The sequence below is a fragment of the Dipodomys spectabilis genome, unplaced genomic scaffold (assembly GCF_019054845.1).
Source record: "Dipodomys spectabilis isolate Male_0828 unplaced genomic scaffold, ASM1905484v1 ptg000115l, whole genome shotgun sequence".
Lineage (NCBI taxonomy): Eukaryota > Metazoa > Chordata > Mammalia > Rodentia > Heteromyidae > Dipodomys > Dipodomys spectabilis.
The window spans coordinates 9,324,610-9,348,445 of record NW_024870792.1 but is presented as its reverse complement, the minus strand read 5'-3'; the positions used below and the strand labels follow the sequence as shown (position 1 = coordinate 9,348,445).

General features: G+C 36.9%; 1 protein-coding gene across 1 annotated transcript in view; it reads left to right on the top strand.

The window, feature by feature from the left end:
* The window catches only part of Fam171b (family with sequence similarity 171 member B), a 66,588-nt gene extending 47,554 nt beyond the window's left edge, over positions 1–19,034 (top strand). Inside the window, exons 4-9 of the mRNA XM_042688395.1 lie at positions 2,427–2,585; positions 5,674–5,844; positions 10,719–10,840; position 11,101; positions 14,873–14,990; positions 15,306–19,034. Coding sequence (XP_042544329.1) covers positions 2,427–2,585; positions 5,674–5,844; positions 10,719–10,840; position 11,101; positions 14,873–14,990; positions 15,306–16,656 — 1,922 coding nt within the window. The 3' untranslated portion in view covers positions 16,657–19,034. The remainder of the gene's footprint in view (positions 1–2,426; positions 2,586–5,673; positions 5,845–10,718; positions 10,841–11,100; positions 11,102–14,872; positions 14,991–15,305) is intronic.
* The last annotated feature ends 4,802 nt before the right edge of the window (positions 19,035–23,836 follow it).

Genomic DNA, 23,836 nt, shown 5'->3' with positions numbered 1-23,836 from the left:
CCAGCCACCAAGGTGACAAAGGAATGAACAAACATTCTTTTACCTCCCCATGCCTCGTAATGGTGCTTAGAAGAAACCTCTGGCAATCTCACTTGTTTACCACCTAACCAATAATAGCTTTACAACTGACAAACAATTGTTTCTGAAGAAGTGCTCTTCACTTTGAAGCCATTTTGTTTCTAAACTATTAAGAGTACTTTACTCTTGCAAATACGTTTTTCCAACTGTTTGGGAAAAAGTTGAAGTAGCACTTGATTAATTTTGGAGTAATCTATTGAGTGAGGCTGCAGATAATCTTGAGATGTCTGGACTTTTGGCAGAATTTTGAACCACTGATTTAGCTGGTGAATGGAGGATGCGCAGCTGTGTGTGAAGGGATGCATGGTAAATAAGAACCATATGCCCACACAAGGGCATATTTCCGGCTGCTAAGACTTTATGAATTCTGCCTCTCCATAGTTCTATATTAGTATTTTCTTTATTTGATTCTGCCTTGTTTTGACATAGTCTTAACACTTCATTGGCTTCTTCAAACCCTGTTAGAAATCACGATTTCTGCTGGCATGACGTGGATTAATGTGTGTGAGTGTGTCTGTGCCACACCTTTGCCACCAATACCAAGCAGTGAGGTGTGTTCATTAGTCTGGACAGTACTGGTTACAGGTTGGCAGGTGCCCAGGAAAACATCCTGAGACCTCTGAGTTCCTCAGTCACTTCCTTTGTTGCCTTATCTCCCAAGAGGCCACCTATTCGTAGAAGCAAGTAAGAAAGGATGGATGTTTGTGGTAATGATACATATACTTTTTCACTTTTTAACTTTCACAAAGTATTTGATCAGAAAGGTGCTCATTTTATACAATAGAAGTGTGAGCAATGTATTAGTATGCTTATAGTAAAAAGAAGAGGAAAAATCATGACTCTAGGAATGTACAAAATCTTCAGAAGCACAACTATGTTTTGCAAAGAGCACATGTTTTCACTTGTAGGAAATTTTTGTATCTTTTATTTCTTTTTCTTTCCTTTATTTATTTTTTTCAGTTCTAGGGTTTGAACTCAGGACCTGGACACTATCCCTGAGCTCTTTGGCTCAAAGCTAGTGCTCTACCAGTTTGAGCCACCACTCTACTTCCCGTTTTTGAGTGGTTAGTTGGAGATAAGAGTCTCACATTACTTTTCTGCCCTGGCTAGCTTTGAACTGTGATCCTTAGATCTCAGTCTTCTGAGTAGCTAGGATTATAGGAATGAGCCACCAGCACCCTGCTGATTTATTTTCTTTTTAAATATGCTGTTATTTACAATCATTAAGCTGACATTCCCATTTTAAACTAGACTATATTTGACCCCTTTTTGTTGTTGTTGTTTTGTTGTAGTTATTAATGGGGCTTGAACTCAGGGCCAGGGAGCTGTAACTGAGCTCTTTCGCTCAAGGCTAACACTCTACCACTTTGAGTCATAGCTCCACTTTCAGTTTTTTGGTGGTTAGTTGGAGGTAAGAGTCTCATGGACTTTCCTGCCTGGGTTGGCTTTGAATCACGATCTTCAGATTTCAGCCTTATGAATAGCTAGGATTACAAATGTGAGCCACCAGTGTCTGGATGCTTTTGATTTTTAAATTTTCTTTCTTTGTTTTGCAGTATCACACGCTTTCTCAGCTTACTTACTTAGCTGGCACTTTACCTCTTGAAGTATTCCTTCATGTTCCCAGCTTTTCATTGGCTGTGTATGATGGGTATTGCAAACTGTTTTGGCTGGGGTACCCTTGAACTGTCATCCTTCTTATCTTTACCTGCCTAGTAGCTAAGATTACAGGAACACAAGCCACTGTGCCTGCTTCATGCTTTGAGCATTTTCTCCATTTTCTAACAAGCTCTCATTTTTAGTCACAGATGGTTATTGAAACTCTTAGCTGTATACTTGCTTAGATAAAATCCATTGGAGTAAACAAGAAAGTGCCTGCTAAGTCCAAAGAAAACTCAGAGTACATCTTATTAACTGGGACAAGGCCCATTATTGAACAAATCACTTTGGCTAAGATAATAGTAAGATGCTTGGATGGATTTCAGCCTATTTTGGCCAATGCTGTCAACTCCACTGGGTTACAGAAATGGAATTCCAAGTGGGGCTAAAAATGGTCAGTGTGTGGTCCCTTAGAGTGAAATCTAAGGAAGGATGAAGATATTCTGGGCAACAAACTCAGGCAGACCTTTCTGCAAAGATGCATTGTTCAGTCTAAAATGAGGAAAGTTTCTTATTCATTTCTGAATTTAAAGTCATAATCATGCGAGAAGATTTAGAAATGTTAGAAACACATTAGACAACTTTTAGAAATAATTGTAACTACTTTAAAGTAAAATGTCCTGACCAATGATGTAATGCTTCACATGCCTTTGTTTCAGCTATTCATTAATGAGATTTCCTTTTTCCAGATGCCAAATCTCAACCGAGTGTTCAGTTTTCAAAAGCCTTAATTAAACTTCCTGACAACCATCACATTAGCAACGTTACTGGCTATCTCACAGTCCTACAACAGTTTTTGAAAGTGGACAATTTTCTGTATACGACTGGAATTACTCTCAACAAACCAGGTGCGTTGTAGTTATTATATAGTGTAATAATTTTTTTTACAGAACCAAAACAAATTTAATCTGAATTGTTTACAGATACTGCTGATTTTCTTTACATAAAAAATACTTTTTTATGTAATACTTTGTTTAAATAAAAAAACACTCTGTGCAGGGTTTGTTTAGTAGTGGTGTTTACACATACTGCCTCAGTGCTTTTCCTGCATTTCTCTGACTACTTTAGAGAGAAAGTTTAGATGTTATAAATTCATTCTTTCAATTCATTCAACTCATTATTTTCCCACAAATTTGATTAAGACTTGAAAAGCAGGGCTCCACATATTGTAGAGAACAGAACTGGGAATAATTCCTGATCTTTGGGAGTCATTATTATCCCCTCCTTCCTAAGGGTGTTCTGATGTGTAATAATGATTATAAGAAACATCAGCACATAAATTTTTCCTCAGATATAATTTGTTTAGATATTTAGTTACTTATTAGAAATTTAATTTTCACATAAGTTTTGGAGACTACATGCCACGTTTTAAAGCACAAATTGGAATACTTTTAAGCGTTTTTTTTTTTTATGGAATTGCCATTTTTACCCATTAAACATTGTATTTTGAACAAGAGTGCTTTCTACATGCGGAGCGCATGTGTGTCTATTGGTTCTAGAACTGCTGGGAAGTTAAAAGGCCAGATGTTGTACCTGCATTGATGGTGAAGTGCAGTGCAGCCTTTGGCTATGAAATAATGGATGTGCTTTCTTGATGATATTTTTTCAAAAATACTGAGTTGGGTACCAGTGTTCTTAAGTGAGATGACGGAGATAATGAAGTAACTCGCACACACACTGATTGGTCAACGCTGTCTTGTTTAACTTGTATCTATGACCTACTTTGAAGTTACGTTTAAAAAACAATTCCTATGTGGAGACTTTTGAGGAACCTCCATATTACTTTCCAAAATGGTTGAACAAGTTTACACTCCCACCAACAATGCAGTAGGGCTCCCTTCTGGCCACATTCCCTCCAGCATCTGTTGTCATTAGAGTTCTTGATTATAGCCATTCTAACTGGGGTGAGGTGGTATCTCAATGTTGTTTTGATTTGCATTTCTTTTATGGCTAGGGAGGTTGAGCATTTCTCCATGTGTCTATTGGCCATCTTTCCTTCTTCTTCAGAGAAGTTTCTCTTTAAGTCTTTAGCTCACTTATTTGTTGGGCAGTTGTTTCTTTGAGGAGTTGTTGTTGGGGATTTAATTTTTTGAGTTCCAGGTATATTTTATTTTATTTATTTATTTATTTTTTGTTGGTCGAGGGGCTTGAACTCTGGGCCTGGGCACTGTCCCTCAGCTCTTCAGCTCAAGGCGAGTGCTCTACCACTTGAGCTACAGCGCCACTTCCGGTTTTCACCAGGTATATTTTAGATATGAGACCCTTGTCCGTTGTATGGCTAGTGAAGATCTTCTCCCAATCTGTGGGCTTCTATTGATCTTGCTAGCTATGCAGAAGCTCTGCAATTTCATGCAATCCCATTTGTCCAACCTTTCTTTGATTTGTTGTGTTTCTGGGTCTCTATTAAGAAAATTTGGGCTTGTGCCAAGGAGGCCTAGGGTTTCTCCTATTCCATCCTGTAATGTTTTCAGGGTGTCTGCTTTGACTCCAAGGTCTTTGATCCATTTGGAGTTGATTCTGGTGCAGGGTGATATATAAGGATCTAGCTTTAGTTTTCCACAAATGATTAACCAATTTTGCCAGCACCATTTACTCAAGAGGCTGTCTTTCTTCCATTCTATTTTTTAGCTCCCTCATCGAAGATTAGATGGCTATAGGTCTGTGGGTTCATTTCTGGGTTTTCAATTCTATTCCATTGGTTCTCAGGTCTGTTCTTGTGCCAGTACCACGCTGTTTTGATTACTGTGGCTTTGTAGTAGAGTTTGAAATTTGGTATTGATATTTCTCCAGCACTGTTGTTTCTGTTAAGGATTGTTTTTGCTATTCAGGGTCTTTTATTGTTCCATATGAACTTTTGGATTGCTTCTTCTATTTCCTTGAAGAATGAGGCTGGAATATTGATAGGTATCGCCTTAAATTTGCAGATAGCCTTGGGAAGTATTGTCATTTTCACGATGTTTATTCTTCCAATCCAGGAGAATAGGAAGTTTAGAGCTCCCCTATGACCCAGCAATCCCACTTTTGGGCATTTACTCAAATGATCACAAATAAGACCATACTAAAGCTACCAGCACAACTATGTTTATTACAGTATTATTTACCATAGCTAAGATATGGAACAAACCCAGATGCCCCTCAGTAGATGAATGCATCAAGAAAATGTGGTATATATACACATTGGAATTCTATGCCTCCATCAGAACGAATGACATTGCCCTGTTTGTTAGGAAATGGAAAGACTTGGAAAAAATTATATTAAGTGAAGTAAGCCAGGCCCAAAGAAACATAGGTCCCATGGTTTCCCTTATTTACAATAACTAGTATATGTCTGAGACAAGCAGAAACGGTTAGATAAGTTGATGTTAGGCAAAATGAACCCCAAGATAAGGATTCAAATGCTTTTTTCTTTCTTGCTATTGTTTCTAGCATATTTATAAGATGATTTTTTTTGTTGCTTTGTATGTCCTTCCCCCATGGTATAACCCCTGTTTTCACTGTATTTGATGTTGGTATAATTTGTGGAGGGGAAGGGAAAAAAACAATTTTTTAAATAGGGATACAGGTGGACCTATTGCAACAATGAGATGTACAAGACGTTAGGTCAAAAAACGAACTTTACAACTTTGGCCCAGGGGAGTTGTGGGGAGGGAGGGAAGATGGGAAGTGATGGGAAGGGGAAACAAAGGAGGAGGCAACAATGCTTGTAAAGAAATGTACTCATTACCTTGCTCATGTAATTGTAACCCCTCTGTACAGTATTTTCACAATTAAAAACAAGTGTGAAAGGAAAAAAAAATTCCTAGATATGGCTCTCAGCTATTTGAAATGAGAATGGATGACACTGTGGAAATAGAAGAACTAGATATTTTAGACTCATAATAATTGCTTGCCTAAAATACAGTCTCCATTTATACATGATTGTGTCCCCATTTATAGGTTTTGAAAGCATTGAATTGACTCCTCTTGCTGCAATATGTGTGAAAATATATTCTGGAGGGAAAGAGTTAAAGGTAGATGGCTCCATTCAAGTCTCACTCCCTCTCCTACATGCGGATGACGTCCACAGGGGTGACCGCATACCTGCTTGGACATTCGATATGAACACAGGTATGTTCGTGAGATAAAAATAACATGAGTGTTTTCTTTTGAATGTTTGAGTGCTTTGTCAGTAACCTTACAAATATGATGCTCTTTGTTAGTGACTGAACTTAGCTTTATGTAAATTAGCATTACAGTGGGGGAAATGATGGCAATGTGTGTTCTAGAAACACCGGAGTGCTTCTCTCCTTCCTCCAGTGTTTGGAGGCAGTGGTTTTGAAAGATTAAAAAGAATTATTTGCAATAATTAGTGTATGTCTAGGATATTCTTGGCAGATGAGCAGAATAGCTCAATAGCTATGTACATATGACCTTATAAGAGAACTCCAAGACATGGACACAAGAAGGTTTCTTATTGGTTATTGTTTTTAATGTACTATGTGATTTTTTTGTTTCTTTTCTGTGTTCTGCCCCCTATGGTTATCCCCGGTTGTCACTGTATTTGATTTTGGTGCCCTGGCATTGTATATACGTCCATCTGAATTAGGGAAGGGAAGGGGAACAGCAGAATGGTGAGACAACGGTCAAGGGGGAACCAATGCAACAGCGATATTCATAAGACAGTATGTTGGAAATGATCTGTACAACTTGGGGGGGGTTGGGGAGGAGGGAAAGTAGGAGAAAATTGAGGGAAGGGGAAACAAGTTTGACAAAAATGTACTTACTATCTTACTTATGGAACTGTAACCCCTCTATACATCATCTTGACAATAAAAAAATAAAGAGAAAAAAAAATTAACAAAAGCCAGAGACTGATGGTTCATGCCTATAATCTTAGCTACTCAGGAGGCTGAGGTCCAAGGATCCTGATTTGATACCAGTTTGGGGAGAAAAGTCTGTGAGATTCTTTTTTTTATTGTGAAAGTACCGTACAGTGGGGTTACAATTACATGAGCAAGGTAATGAATACATTTCTTATCAAGCATTGTTGCCTCCTCTTTTGTTTCCCCTTCCCAACCCTTCCCATCTCCCCCCATCTCCTGTCCCCTCTTCCCCCCAGCCAAAGTTGTAAAGTTCGTTTTTCAACCTAACGTCTTGTACATCTCATTGTTGCAATGGGTCCACCTGTATCCATACTTAAACGTTTTTTTTTTCCTTTCCCTCCACAAATTATACCAACAACAAATACAATGAAAGCAGGGGTTATACCATGGGGGAGGGACATACAAAGCAACAAAGAAATCATCTTATAAATATGTTAGAAACAATCACAAGAAAGAAAAAACATTTGAATCCTTATCTTGGGGTTCATTTCACCTAACATCAACTTATCTGACCTTTTCTGCTTGTCTCAGACATATACTAGTTATTGTAAATAAGGGAAACCATGGGACCTATGTTTCTTTGGGCCTGGCCTGGCTTACTTCACTTAATATCATTTTTTCCAAGTCTTTCCATTTATCTTTAATTAACCAGCAAAGAGCCAGAACTGGAGGTGTGGGCTCAAATGGTAGAGCAGCAGTCTTGAGAGAAAAAGCCAATTGAGAGTACAAAGCTTTGAGTTTAAACCCCAGTACTGACATACAAAAGTTTTTATTTATGCTCAGGAGTTTTTAGTAGGTCATATGAGCTTACCTAAAAGCTTGTTGAGAAGTGTCAGTTTCATGAAAGTAAATAACAGTGTTTTATTAAAAACAAGAAGAGTTATTCTTTTCCCCAAACAACTTGAGGCACCAATATTTTTTCCTGTGTTCTAGTTCCTTGAAGCAAGTACACCAGCACTTCCCCACTCAGATTCCCTTGTGTATGTTCTCATGTAAACAAGGGGGAGTCTAAGTTACCAGAAGAAAAAAAGATGTGTGCGTGGAGGGTGTGTGTGTGTGGGGGGGGGTGGTAATGAGTCTAGAAGTGTGTGTGGAGGGTGTGTGTGGGGGGGCGGTAATGAGTCCATAGCTGAACAGCCCCTGTGTAGAGCTGCCTTGGGCAGGTCTGCTACAGAGCCTTGATGATTATTCAGGGCTCGTTTTCCCCTTGCACATAATCTTTTCCCTCTACGTAAGCATCTTCCTATATTACTGCATATTTACCTAGGTTGAAGGCTAGAGACAAAAAGAGTCCTTTTTTCTGGTAGCCACAGAAATAGCCCTTGGATTCACTGAAGAATATGAGTTGTCTGAGTCTTAAATGGTTGTTGCCTGTTTTTAAAGAACTTCCAGTAGCAAACTATTTGAATTGATATATACGCAGTTGGTGTCTATTTGAAGGCAGACACTTGAGTCATTTTCATCATTCCAACTTTCTCTATCTTATTAACAAAAACAACTATTTGGACAATTTCTCTGCACATGACAAGATTTCATCCCTTTATGGTTGAATAATAATCGTGTATATTTTCTTTACCCATTCATCCGTCAATGGACACTCTGGCTAATTCAGTATCTTAGCTATTGTGAATAATGCTGAGATAAATATGGGAATAGAGATATCAACAATAGACAGGAGGAATTAGTTCTAGAGTTCTATAGCATAGTAAGGAAACTTGTCTATAGTTTATGATAAAAATCAAAAGAACTAGACAAGTTAAAAGATTCTCACATTTATTGTGTAAATAAAAGATATTAATCTCTGATCTTAGATAAAAGAATTCAGATATAGACATTTGCACAAAATAACATACCTTTAAATATAAAGAAATATAAAGTAGAAGGAAGAGGAGGAGAAGGAGAAGGAGGAGGGAAGAAGACAGAAGAAGAAGACACGGATGAAGAGGAAGATGAGGAGGAAGAAGAAAAGGAGGAAGAAGAAAAGGGGAAGAGGAGGAGGAGGAGGAGGAGGAGGAGGGGGAAAGAAAGAAGCAGCAGCAGCAGCAGCATAGTCCCAAACATAGGGTCTTTCTTTCCTCCACAACCTTGCAAAAAAAAAAAAAAGTTGCTTGGGCTCACAATTTTAGAAGTTTCAATCCACGATTTTGTTGGCCCTTTTGTTTTAGCCTTGTGGTGATACAGCACATCAGGATGAGAGCTTTGTGGAGGAGCAAAAGCACCCACTGCATGGCTAGGAAGCAAAGAGGAGGAAGAACACGGGATTGGGGTCCTGAAATCCCCTTGGAGGGCATTCCTCAAATGACTAAAGACCTTCCTGTAGCCATAGCTTTTAAAGGCCTCACCACTTCCCAGTAATACCATGCTAGGGACCAAGTTTATAACACATGAGCTTTTGGGTTATATTTCACACACAACATAAAGCACTAACTCGTAAACACAGAAGTAGGAAGGAAGAACATGTGCTCTTAAATGTCTAGGCCCTGTTCTGGCCATCTGTGAGCCTTCACAAAGCAAATGAGCTATTATAACATGTCAATCTTCTCATCTGTAATAGAATAACAATACCTAGTAGGTTTGCTGAGGAGACTAAGTAAGAGAGGAAAAAAACCCCTCAAAAACAAAAAACTAGTACTGGCATAGTGGCTCATACCTATAATCCTAATTACTCTGGAAGAAGAGATCTGAGGATAATTGTTTGAAGACAATCCAGACAGGAAAGTCCACGGGACACTTATCTCCAGTTAGCCACCTAATAGCCAGAAATGGAGCTATGGCTCAAGTGGTAGAGCATTAGCCTTGAGTTAAAAAAAAAAAAAGCTTCTCAACACATAAAATCATAAATGTTAGGAAAAATATAAATATAAATGCCAAATGCCCTGATTTTCATATTAGATATTCCATTCAACTATCAAATTATCATACTCTTCCCTACAAATACATATATCAATTATAAACACAAGTAAAATACTACTTTTGTACTTGAAATACATAATTTGATACAACAAAAAAAAATATACACAAAACTTATCTATAGTGTTTATACGTATAAGCTCTTTAAAAATAAACTTTTCTCTAAAGATGGTAAATTTTTATTGGAACAGATAGCATTCTTTTAAGTTTAAAAATTTTAGCCCAGGGCTGGGAAGGTGGCCCAGTGGTAGAGTGCTTGCCTTGCATGCCTGAGGCCCTGGTTCCATTCCTCAGCACCATATGAGCAGAAAAAGTTGGAAGTGGTGCTGTGGCTCAAGTGGTAGTGGGACAGTGCTGAGGCCCAGAGTTCAGGCCCCATGACTGACAAAAAAATTAGTCCTGAAATACCATACTTATATTATTATAATGTTTAATAACCCAATAAGGTCACAAGACATATATTGGAAGTATTTTTTCACAATCCCAGCACAAAAGACAGATAATCATTTGTTAATGAATCAGTATTTGTATGTCTTTATGTATATATTTGGTTGTGGTGGCTCTGGAAATTAAACACAGGACTTGAAGTAGGACTTCACTACTCACATACTTAGAAGCCACATTTTGAGAAGTTGACTCAGGAATCTTTTATTAAAAAGCCAGTGACTGCAGGTGGACACATGTCCCCTGAAAACTTGCAGCCTTGAATACACTCAACACTGTTAGAAAACTGAGTCATGAGAGTAGTAAAGCAAAGAAAGAGCAGAAAAACAATCCCAACAAACTATATCAACTCCAATGGAGAGCTGAAGTGGGATGCTATAGTGACCCGAGGAGAGTAAGGAGACACAAGGTAAGGCACACCCTGGTGTCTGAACTGGTCTGGGCCTAAATAGGGTCATGGTCAGGGAGCAGGGTCACAGAGAGCACGAGAGTCTCCAGAGTTCAAGGTACAGGACTGATAGGCCCGGTAACCTATTGCCCAAGTCCCTGCCCCTGACTCTAGGAATTCAGTTTAGTCCTCAGCCATGAAGACAAGATGGTGGCAGTTAAACTCAATTCCTTATCCCAGATGGTGCAGGTTAGATCTAGTATCTTTTTTTTTTTTTTACTACTAATTATTATTCAATGGGTTATCAGAAACCCCTATTAGTGTTTAAAATGCATAACTAACATTTTTATTTGTTTTTTACTTACCTTTCTTTTAAGGTGCTTGGGTAAATCATGGCTGGGGAGTGGTCAAAGAACATAACAATCACTTAGTTTGGACTTACGATGCACCACATCTGGGATACTGGATAGCAGCTCCACTTCCAGGATCTAGAGGTACTGTGAAAATGAAACTCAGTAATTAAAAACAATTCAGATACCATTCTAGAATTATCAATTGGTTTCTGTTTTATCTTATTTTAAATGTATGCTAAGGCCATCAAAGTGCAGATGCTCCAGACTTAATATGATGAATCTCACAGAAGATTCATGCTCATTCTTGCTACAAAAGGTATCAAAAGGGGGGAATGTCAAGGATGTTGGCTGACACTAGGCACAGAAACCTGAATTGAGAAAGGATTCTCTGAATGGTCAATTCCAGGGTGTGACTATTCTGGAATACCTGGACAATTGACCTCATAGCACTAACTGCCCCAGGTGGAGATTAATCACCACCTGATCCTTTGTAAACAAACTGTAATCAATGTAAGGGCTGTAAAATTCTTACATACCACCACATCCTGGGATCGCCTCCTATAAACAGGCCTTCTGCCTGGAGCTTCCGAGCTTCCGGTACCACCCTAACTTGTTCCTCCTTATGCAACCTCCTCCCCTAGTTTAAACTTACCTATTGGCAACCAGCATCGCCCTGGTAGCCCTACCCCACTATCTAACCTTGTTATTCAGTCAAGAGCGTTCTCAGAGTTTGGAGGAGGAACTCCTCAGGGCCTGCTGGTGTAATAAATTCAAGTCTCCTAAAAGAAAAAAAAATAGCATATACTTACTAGCTGCATGACTCTGGAAAGAACATCTCATCCTTTTCTCTCCGATTTTTCTTTTCTGAGTTCATGTGTACAAGAAAAGATTAAGGTCCATGAACTCTACGATATAAGGTAGATAATGTCTGATAAACGTGTGAAGCATGAATTTTGTTCAACACGAATATTTTTTTAGCGTTCCTTTTTCCATGGGTAAATTCTATCCAGATCCTTTATAGTGTTTGGTTACAAGCAACAGAAACATTTTGGATAATTTCTATAAAGGTGAAAGAGATATGGGGATATAGGGAGGAAGGACTAAGAAGCAGGAGCCGGAGGCAGGAATCTCTGCAGCTCCAGAGGGTCTGGGTAGGTAGGTAAGACTTGACTGTCTTTGCCATGTGGCTGCTATGTTATGGCCGACTCCAGCCCTTTCAAGTATTTTTCTCAAACAGTGATAGAACATTCTACAGATGAAGACTGGTTGGCCCATACTTGGGTCTTGAGTAGTCTGAAGAAGGAAAAACTCTTGGATAATAGTATGTCCGGACAATAAGATAGGTGATATGCCAAACATAAATGGAAATGATGTTTTCAACAGATGGTGAGTGGGAGGTGATGTCCAATACAAGAGATCTGTACATATTCCTAAAGAAATGAGTATTTTTGTTTTCATAGTTAGTGTTTTCAAATTATTTAGCTAATGCAAACATAGAGAAACCTACATTGATCTTACTCAGTAAATTTCTTTAAAAAAACTAAACATGATGTATTTTCTCCATTAAATCTTAATGAAGAAAGAAATCTCCTCTAAACTAGACTGGTTGGTTTGTTATCCTGCTACTAGTTTCTTGGTCTTCTGGTGTTTGCTGGCACAAATTGAAGTGTTTCTTGGTTTTCAACTTTCTGTCTCATTGTTTGTGTATGTACAAAATAAAAACGAAGCAAAACTTTTAGTTTTAGTGAAGGTTTGGGAGTGGAAGTTGAGTGTTCATAGCCTTCCTCCATCCTCATCATGTCAGAGATGATTCTTTTTCTGTTTCAGTGCTTTTGCTGCCAGGTAAGGGGCAGCTCTTACCTGCCTAATTCATGCTGGTCAAAAATAGTCTCACCCAGCACAGTGGTGCACACCTTTGTTCCCCATACTCAGGAAACTGAGGCAGGAGGATCACAAGCTTAATGCCAGTCTGGGCTACATAGTATAAACTTGTGTGAAAACAACCAAATGCAAACAAACATACAAAAAGATCAGGATGTTTTGTTTAATGGCAGTTATTTTGGAGAGCTACTTAAAGAAAATTTTAAAAAATTCAAAAAGATAAATTCCCAGTATAATTTAGGAGTATACTTTTTTTTTTTTTTGCCAGTCCTGGAGCTTCAACTCGGGGCCTGAGCACTGTCCCTGAGCTTCTTTTTTGCTGAAGGCTAGCGTTCTACCACTTTAGCCACAGTGCCACTTCTGGCTTTTTCTGTGGTACTGAGGAATCGAACCCAGGGCTTCATGCACGCTAGGGCAAGCAATCCACCACTAAGCTATATTCCCAGGCCAGGAGTGTACATTTTATTTGTTTGGTTTTTGTGCCGTATTGTGTCATATAACTTTATTATTAGTATTACTTTTGATTTTTTTTCTGGAAAACATTTTTGTGTGTGTGTAGTAGCGGGGTGGGGATCAGTTGTGAGGCTTGAATTCAGGGTCTGGGTGCTGTCCCTGAGCTTTTTTCCCTAAGAGTAGCGTTCTACCATTTTGAACCACAGTGCCACTTCCAGTTTTCTGGTGGCCAATTGAAGATAAGAGTCTCACGAACTTTCCAGGCTGGGCTGGCATTTGAACTAAGATGATCCTCAGATCTCAGCTTCCTGAGTTGCTAGGATGACAGGCATGAGCCACCAGTGCCTGGCTGGAAAAAGTTTTTTAATGACAGTTTTATTTTCATTTTGTACTAACATTTGACTTTTAAGCCATGCAAAGTAACATGGGTTAAGGTTAGGGTTAGATTTTTTCAATAAAACCAATATTTAGTATTTCAGTTGGAGAAATATGAGCCATTAGCTATATAGAATGGAGAAAGATAATCTTTTTTTCTGTTGGATTTGTGCATGTGAGATTATTTTTTTTTCATGTGAGATTATTTATTTGGAAACCAGATAGTGGTCACCTTTGTTCTAAATGATGCAAAGTATCATGCAGTTTTGCCAGCTGTCTCTCCTTATCCCATTCTGTTTTGGCACCTATAATGAAATATTGATGAAAAAGAAAAATGTTTAAGTTATTTCATTTTTAATAAAAATCACCCAAGGAACTTGTGGGTTTTATAGAGATGTGTACTTTCACTAAAAATATGCCTCAAAGAACCAATTTACATAAGATGGGTTTTATGAATTACAAAAGCCAAAGTCATTTTCTACAACAGATTGAAATTCTGTTGGAAAAGCTTTTGTGTGAAGCGGAGCAGTAAAATAGAATCATGAAATTTACACTTAGTGTGAGTCAATACCTTCTAGTGATGCATTTCAAAAATGTATTCTGTAAGCAGATCACAACTAAAGCAATACTTTATCCTAGAAGCAAAGATGACTTGATAGTTGGTCTGGCTTTGCTTATAATTAACCAGATGAATTTGAAGTAGGTACTTATTCATCTTAGTATTAGTTTTCTTATTTTTAAACTGAGAAAGTTGGATATTGTATTAGACTACTCAGTTTACTATAACAAAATACTACAGACTGAATTGCTTCAATCACAGAACCTCTTTAAACACAGCTCACATTAGTTAGAGATAACACTCTCAGGTTATTTCAATAGCACAGGTTACCATTTTGACTTCTAAAAGCAGTATCCTTCCTGATTGTTGCTTGGCTACTGTCACATTTTTTAGGTCTTTTAATATAGTAGCATCTCAGCATCCAGATAAAATTTCTGGCCTAGTCTAGTCATTAATGCAGTGGCAAACACTCTTTCTATCTCAGTGGCTAGCCATAGCAGGCACTGTTTGCATTTTACTTTGTGTGAGTGTTTTGGATTGAACAAAACTCTGCTGGGCTTAGCTTGGTTTAATCTAGCATATTTCCACATTTCAGAACTCAGGTTGGAGGCTTTGTGGGATATAATGTTCACATTTTTGAATGACAGCATACTTAGCATACTTATGCCATACAACCTCATTTAAGGTGTCCACATTTCATTGGTAAAAGCAAAGCAGTTGATGAATTTACAAAGGGTACGGGCATTGTATTTCACTGACAGGAATGTGTGCTATGGGAGGGAAAGAAGCAATAGAAGTGTGTATCTATATTCAGTCTGTCTTATCTAGGACATGACATAGTCAAATAGTTTTCCTGAAATTAATATTTTCTGTATGTTTTCTTTCTTTATGTTGGACCATGTAAATTCAGGTATAAGTGAAGATCCCAAGGACATAACTGCCTACCACACAGTGTTTCTTACAGCCATACTGGGAGGGACGATAGTCATTGTCATTGGCTTTTTTGCTGTACTACTTTGTTATTGCAGGTAAGATCAATATTAGTTAAGTGTATAAACATGCACACACGTGTGCACACACACACACACAAATACACACATGCATACCCCTATTAAAATATCACTGCTTTATATTCTTTATCAAATTATAGTATCATTTTAGTATATTCTGTGCATTACAAAGTTTATCTCTAAAAGTAAATTGCATAGTCTTTAAGATATGGATGTTGAAAATCAAAATATATATCCTAACAGTAACACTTCATATATGACATGCATATGTGGGATTTAAAACAAAGAGTCTTCTAGTATAACCTTTAAATAACCTCATGATTTCTCTTCTAGGGATAAGTGTGGTACTACACAAAAAAGAGATAGAAATATCACTAAGCTTGAGGTCCTCAAGAGAGACCAGACAACATCAACAACACACATAAATCACATTAGTTCAGTCAAAATTGCATTAAAAGCTGAGGACAAGTCACAGATATTTAATGCCAAGAATGCCTCATACAGCCCTCAAAAAAAGGAACCATCAAAAGCAGAAGGAGAAGAAAGAATTTCCATGGTAAAAACTCGGGACAATTTTAAAATCTACAATGAAGAGGTTTCATATTTATCAGTCAATCAAAATAACTACTCAAGAAACCCAGCACAGTCTTTGGAGCCAATTGGAGGGACCAAACAACCTAAACATATTAACAACAATCTGTCATCATTAGGTGATGCTCAAGAGGAGAAGAGGTACCTTACAGGTAACGAGGAGGAGATGTATGGACGTTCCCACATTCCTGAGCAGCTAATGCATATATACAGCCAGCCCATTGCCATCCTTCAAACGTCAGACCTCTTCCCCACTCCAGAGCAGTTACATACTGCTAAATCAGCTACCCTGCCAAGAAAGGGACAGTTAGTCTATGGCCAATTGATGGAACCGGTAAACAGAGAGAACTTCACACAGACTTTGCCCAAAATGCCAATGCATTCTCATGCACAGCCCCAAGATGCTAGGGAAGAGGATATCGTTCTTGAAGGTCAGCAGAGTTTGCCATCTCAGACTTCCGACTGGAGCCGATACTCCAATAGCTTATTAGAATCTGTCTCTGTCCCTGGAACACTAAATGAAGCTGTTGTAATGACTCCATTTTCATCAGAACTTCAAGGAATTTCAGAGCAGACTCTCTTGGAACTGTCCAAAGGAAAGCCCTCCCCACATCCCAGAGCATGGTTTGTGTCCCTTGATGGAAAACCAGTTGCTCAAGTGAGGCACTCCTTCATAGACCTGAAAAAGGGAAAGAGAGCCCAGAGCAATGACACAAGTCTTGACTCTGGGGTAGACATGAATGAGCATCAATTGAGTAGAAAGCTGGAGAGGGAGAAAACATTCATCAAAAGCATGCATCAGCCCAAGATTCTTTACTTGGAAGATTTAGACCTGAGCAGCAGCGAGAGTGGAACCACTGTCTGTTCTCCGGAGGACCCGGCGTTAAGGCACATCTTGGATGGAGGAGGGAGTGCAGTTATCCTGGAGCACCCTGGGGAGGAGTCTCCAGCAAGAAAAACCACCGTTGAAGATTTTGAAGCCACTACATCTCCCACCAGAAAAAGGGGCCGACCACCACCACTAACCAAAAGAGACAGCAAGACTAACATCTGGAAGAAGCGGGAGGAACGCCCACTGCTTCCCATAAATTAACTCCGAAGGTGGCTCTGTCTGTGCTTCTTGATGTAAATTTTAGTATGAACTGAAGAAGTTGAGACTGAGTGAACTCATGGTCCTGGGTCATGTCTCAAGGAGAGTAAATAGTGAATTGGTAATTTAGCAATCAGAGAGGAAGGCACTGAAGAATGCTTTTTCTGGCTTATTCTTTTTGTTTAGTTTTGAGTGAAGAATTTGAAGCATCAGCTTTTCAAAATGTGAAATAGTGTCAAAATGTTAATTATTTAACAAAATGTTTGCTCAGTCAGCCAAATTGGTATTCTCTTGAGAATAAAATAATGAGATGTATATTCCTAAAGTTACTCTAAAAAATGTTGTGTCTGCCTGATGACTACCATGTTAAGTGGAAGCTCTTCTTCAATTACATCCCCCTCTGCCTGTACTTGATATCAACTTGATAAATGTGGGGACTGATATTATGTTAGACTTCAAACACCAGACATTTTCTTTTGTGAGATAAATAGCAATATCATCCCCAAAGTAAATCGTACACCTATATAAAATGAGCAAGATGTTTCTTGGTCATTAGAGTTACCAGCTCCTTTAAATATATGAACTTCACAAAAATAGCAATTTGAGAAATTAAAAAAAATATTGAGAAATGATTGTTGAGATGCAGGATTTTTCTTTTTCTTTTTCTCCCCCACCACCTCAAAATGAAGCAACCCAAGTTGTCAAGAAAGAAAATTTACCAATCTGGAAAAACAAAACTGGGATATTAAGACTCACTGATACATGTAGGCAAGAATCAAATTTAATGTATTTCTTCTAGTCAAAAAACTATAACTCAGTCACTTAAAGGCTAGTAAACTTGATATAAAATGATAAGGATAACGAATTCCAATGAATACCAAAATATGGGGAGATAAAAGAAATAAAAAAGTTTCATCTATGAATAGAAAAAGATGCTGTTTTCCTGAGGCTCAAAAATATTTCAGGAAATTAGTTATATAGGTAGAAGTTGGAACATTTGTAAGATGTTTGAGAAAATTGCTTTCAATTCAGGAGAAGTATAAATTCTTCCTATGTTCACTTGGCTTTGTAATTTTTGTTCTTTATTTTTTAATTTTATTTATTTATTTTTGTGTGTGCTGGTCCTGGGACTTGAAATCGGGGACTGGACACTGCCATTGAGCTTTTAATGCTCAAGGTTAATGCTCTACCACTTGAGCCACAGCTCCATGTCTGGTTTTATGGTGGTTAAAGAGTCTCACAGACTTTCCTGCTTAGGCTGGCTTCAAACTACCATCCTCAACTTTCAGCTTCTTGAGCTAGATTTAAAAGTGTATCAATATGCTTTTCAACATAGTGAAGAATTCAATGAGAACACATTCATTAGCTATTTGTATGTGTCTTCAGTTCTGAAGTTATTATTCATATGTCCTAAAAGCTTTTAATTAAAATCAACCCTTTCCATTTCTCCTAAATTTTTCATGAAGACACATATCTGAAGCATCTTTCCCTTTTCCTTGATAAAAAAGATGATATAAGATTGTTTTATCTCTCATTTTCTTACTATTCAACATAGGAGCAATATTGACTCAAGCCACACAAATAAGGTGAAAGTTTAGAACCAAATAGCCACACTTGCTTTAGTAAAATTGTAGATAAAATTGAAATGATAGACTTCAGTCAATATTTTCCTATAATTACTTCTGAAATCTCCTTTGTTAACCCAAAGAACTTAAAGACTTAGGGCACATGTTTGATTTATATTACTCAAACCATGGAAAACATAAATGGATAATACATAGACTTTTTGTTTTTTTTAGTAGTAGTGATAAGGCTCACAATTAGAAGTTTTTTTTATTGGTATGACACACAAAAAAATATAGATTAAAGTAACATGAATGAAAATGATTTGGGAAACAATGAGGAGTTAGTGCTCTGTGGAAGTGCCTTTGATACAGATTGCATTATTAGAAGGATATAATAACATTTTTCTTCAGTGTACATTATCTCTGTTAGCCAAGTAAACAGATGTGCAGTTTTTATTAAAAATAATAGATCTAGTGTTTCATGTTGGAACAATGAATTTTGCATGTTGCATTTCTTTTTCTGTGTTTTAATCCTGTTTTTGAATTCAGCATACATCGATACATTGTTTGTGTTGGAATGACTTTAGAAACTGTATAGCAAAAATGTTCCTCCTCCTCTTCAATATTTCAAGTATGTATATTTTTCCACCTTTAAAACTGTTCCATTCCTCAACTTGGTAAATGAAATACACAAACCTATGTAGGTGTACAACCCAGGTATACAAGTTATTTTAGTCATTTGTGTGTGGAGAAAAGGAGAATACATTTCCCAAGGGCTTTCCTAGAACTTCTTGTTTGATTTTAGAAGAAAACTTTTTTTCTTTAAACACTGCACATGCTGGTTTTTTTAATTGGGAATTTTAGGCAACTTATCTTTTCTAGTGATCAAAAGAATGTGACTTCTCATTTGTGAGTGGCTCACAAGTTTCCTGGTTAAAAGATGAAGCCATTTACTTTTGTTAGCCCCACTCCAAGTGAGAATCCATCAACAACTATACAACTTTCTTAAATTTTTAAATTGAAAGCCAACACAAGTTTTTGCAAATGTAAACCTAGATAATTTTGGTTACAAATGGTTAACATTTGTGGATCCTTTGTATGTACTTTGGATATCTTAAAGGCAAAAATGTCAATTGTCAATTTTACTAAAGCACATCTATATGTATTTTTGAATACATATGATCATAGACTTTTTAGAATCGATTTTTATGACTTTATGCAGTTGTATAGGGATTGTACCCTTTTATAATCTATTTAATATGCCACTAAGACCACAAATGTTGAGGAAGAAAAGCATGTGTGTGCTTTGGCAATCACTTTCAGGTCACTCTGAAAAATCTTCTGGCATCCATACATAGTGTAGGGTTTTAGGCATCTGTAGGTTGAATAATGTCCCTTAAATTTCCCCAAAGAGGTGAAGCTCAAAGTCACAGTTCCATTTATAAGATATGGGTTACTCATTTCTCCATGGAATGACATTGTCAAAGAATTTGTATTAATGTCCCCTTCAGATCTAGAGTTGATATTTTGCCCTCTTATTTCCAATTATTTCTTTCCCATACTCTCTCATCAGAGAAGTCTCATGTTTCTGTGTATTTATTGCTGTTATTACTATACCCACTGCTGAAAACTGTTCTGAGTCTGGAGATTTGTAAAATGTTAAGAATACTTCCTTAAAGATAATAAAATAAATCTAAACATATAATGGATACATTGTTTAATTTGGGGTAGAATGTAAAAGCTTCCTCAATGGACATTTAATCTAGTAAATATCCAGCCATTACTTTTTATTCATTTTTATTCCCTTTAGTAAAATAAATCTGTGCTTATTTAATGCACTTATTTTCTCTTTGTAGTTTGTATCTCCCAAGTTCATATTTTCAGTTTAAAGCTGAATGTAGACAAATTGTTTTCTATCCAATAAGGTGTACTGTATAATATGATAGGTGTTTTGAGAATTACTTACTTTCCAAGTGAGAAAGTGACATAAAGTCTCCATTCTCCCTTTAAAATTGTTCTTTGGACTTTAGAGACTACATGATACCTCAAAAGCAGCATTAGGTCTTCAAAATTCTCTGCTTTCGAATAGTTTTTAGAATTATTCTGTCACTAGATATACCTTCAGAGGTTTGAATGGGATTAGGTTCTCAGTCAGCTTGGAAATACAGTGCTGTTGCCATGGTGACTCTCCACTGACATTGTGATAAAGACTTTAACATGGAACCCTGGAAGTGCCATCCAGGCTATGGCAGCTTTGCTCCAGTGCTTGGTGTCTATCAAAGAGAGTCCTGAGATCTCAGGCAGGATGTGGCTCCTTGGAAGGGTCACAGATGACCCAAGCTCACATGGAACTTTTTGTAACAGCCTTTCCTAAATCACAGTCAGAAACAAATGGATGGTAGTCATGAGCTGTTCATCTCAAAAGAGAAACTAATATGGGAAGAATGATAGGAAAAGAATTTGGATGGAGATAGGATATGTTGATGTTTATGAAAATTATGAGTGTTAGTACTTAATTGTGGCAGATGACGAGGAATCATTTGTCCTGGGAATACATGTTGGAAAAAGGTCCATCTGTGCCACATGGTTGCTTTATCTGGACTTCATAAAAAATTTACTTCATAAAAACACTTTTGGCCACCTTTATATAGGTAGGTTTCATTATAAGAGTAAATACAGTTTAGGTCCATTAGTAAACTTTTCTCACTTTTTATCATTTTTGAATTTGAATACATTTGTAACGAAGTTTTATTGTGATGTTCTCATGAATACTCACAATGCAATGTGAAGAAATTCACCCCCTCTACCACATTGCCTTCCTAAATAGAAAACTATTTTTCCTCCTGAGGAAACTGATTACCTTATTGTCTTAGATTTGTATTTGCCTTCTACATCAAAATAAAGATTGAGGTTTTTCATTTTACAGAGTGATATATCATATATAAAATTAAAAAAATAAATATATATCCACAATATTTTGATTATATTATAAAACAACAGATATAGCTATATTATATGTACTATTACATATGATTATATTTGTATTATATATCACATTATAGATTAGATAAATATATAACGTGTGTAATATATTATAAATACATATAAAATAAGTAATATGTAAAATAATGGAAAACAATTTTTATATTTATATATGCTTTATTTTGACATTCCATCCATTTGAGAACTATATATTTTTGTTTACTGAATTTAGAGCTTTAAAATGGAAACATCTTCAGAGTTTATCCCCAGAAAGCTAGTCTAGACATCAGAATTCATGTTAAATACTGAAGAGTGGATAGACTCAATTACAAATGAGGGGTTAACTTTAATATACATGGAAAAGTTTGTAGGGAAAAAATGAAAACTTCTTTCTGAAATAACTTAAAGGTTACAGATTTTACTACCTAGGATGTTTGTCAAAATCTTGTAGTAATGTTTTTCTGTATTTTCTTAGGTATGGAAGATGAATTACCTTCTCAAAAATCTGTTAGGAAAGTTCACATGTGAAGTTTGTGCTGACAAAAACCTGACATCATTGAACTGTATATCTTGAGCCTACACTAGCTTTGCTGGTGAATAATATTTGACAGTTTTGTGAAAGACCACATGAGTTTGTCTTTTTTCCTTAGGCTGACCAGGGTTTTACAATTCATATATTAACTGTCTGTAATCCCTGTAGAGCTTATTAGAACACTAGACAAACTGCAGACAGCCTGATTCAAAACAAGCCAGATAATTACATTCCCAGGAGCTTCTGGTATTATTATACTTGAATGACTTCATTAAAAACCCTTCCTAGTGAAAAGCATAATTGTAGTTATTAGGCAATGTGGAATAAATATCACAGAACAAACTTTATTTTCTACATTTTCACATTTCAGTTCAGAAATTATACTTTTCTTCTATATAACAAATACTTGTTAAAAAGTATTTCTTTTGAGCTTTGCTATCTAGCATTTGGTATTAAGTACTATTTTGAAATAGTACTTATGAAGATTAGCCTTAGTAAAACAATTCCAATCTGAGTCAGAGCAGTTCTAAAGTCTCATTTGCCCAAAATAGATTCTTCAATCTACTAAAGAAAGTAAATCCAGTATGTTAATTATGAATGCACTGCTAGATTCTTTGTGTGTGTGTGTGTGTGTGAGAGAGAGAGAGATAGAGACATGGAAAGAATGAGAGGAAGAGTGAGAGAGAAAGAGAAGGAAAGGGGGGTGGGAGGGAGAATTTGGGGTTGAACTTGGGGCCTTTGCATTTTCTTGGCTTTTTTTTTTAAATTCAAGGCTAGGGTTGCATAACTTGAGCTATACTTTCACTTCCAGGTTTTTGTTGGTTAGTTGGACATAACAAGTCTCAGATTTGTCTGCCTAGGCTGATTTTTAAACCACAACGCCCAAATCTCAGTTTCCTCAGTAGCTAGGATTACAGATGTGAGACAATGATGTCTTGCCTAAATTCTTATATTGAATTAATATTTGCATCTTGTTTATGTTTATCTGAAAACCTCAGAGCTTTACAGATAGAAACTGTACTTTATAATCCCCTAATTATCAACAATATCTTTGTTATATAAGGATTACTCAATAAATATGAATGGAGTTACAAACTAACTAAATAGATAATAATGGATTTTGTTCAATGGAAAACAATCTAAAGATTTTTTTTTTTTAAGAATTAGGGAGACTAATGCCAACAGATGGTGGGAAAAGAGCTCCCCATCTTGTACCCCAACAACAACTTGTCAGCAATCTAGAAATATTCTTTGCTTTGAGATTCAGTCTAGGCCTAGGGGGATTGGAATTGGAGGAACGACTGGCAGGTGGTAGGCTGGTAGATGTCATTGCCTACTCCAGATTCAGAAATCCCTCCTAGTACACTGTGAATACGGGTATTTTTCTTTTTTTTATTGTGTAGGTGATGTGTAGAGGGGTTACAGTTACATAAGTAAGGTAATAAGTACTTGTTACCCCTTCCCTCAGTTCTCTCCTACTTTCCTTCCCCTTCCAAGTCGTACAGTTTGTTTCCAAAACATTGTCTTGTGTACATCACTGTTGCAGGGCTTCCCCCTCATCCTTTGTCTCACGATTCTGTTGTTCCCCTTCTCTTCCCTAATTGAAATAAACGTATATACAATACCAGGGTACCAAAATCAAATACAGTGACAACAAGGGATACACCATAGTGGGAAGAACATACAAAAGACTCAAGAAATCACATAGTACATTAAAAACAACAACAAAGGAAAACCTCTTGTGTCCATGTCTTGGAGTTCATTTTGCTTAGCATCATCTTATAGGGTCATATGTACATACCTATTGAGCTATTCTGCTCATATTATAAAATTATCCTGGACATATACTAATAAGGGAAATAAGGGAAAACATGGGACCTATGTTTCTTTGGATCTGGCTTACTAAATATGATTTTTTCCAAGTCTTTCCATTTCCTAACACATGGGCCAGTATCATTCTTTCTGATAGTAGCATAGAATTTATATATATATATATATATATTTATATATATTACCACATTTTCTTGACCCATTCATCCACTGAGGGGCATCTGGGTTGGTTCCATATCTTAGCTATTTCTTCAGGCTATTTTCAGGTATTTTT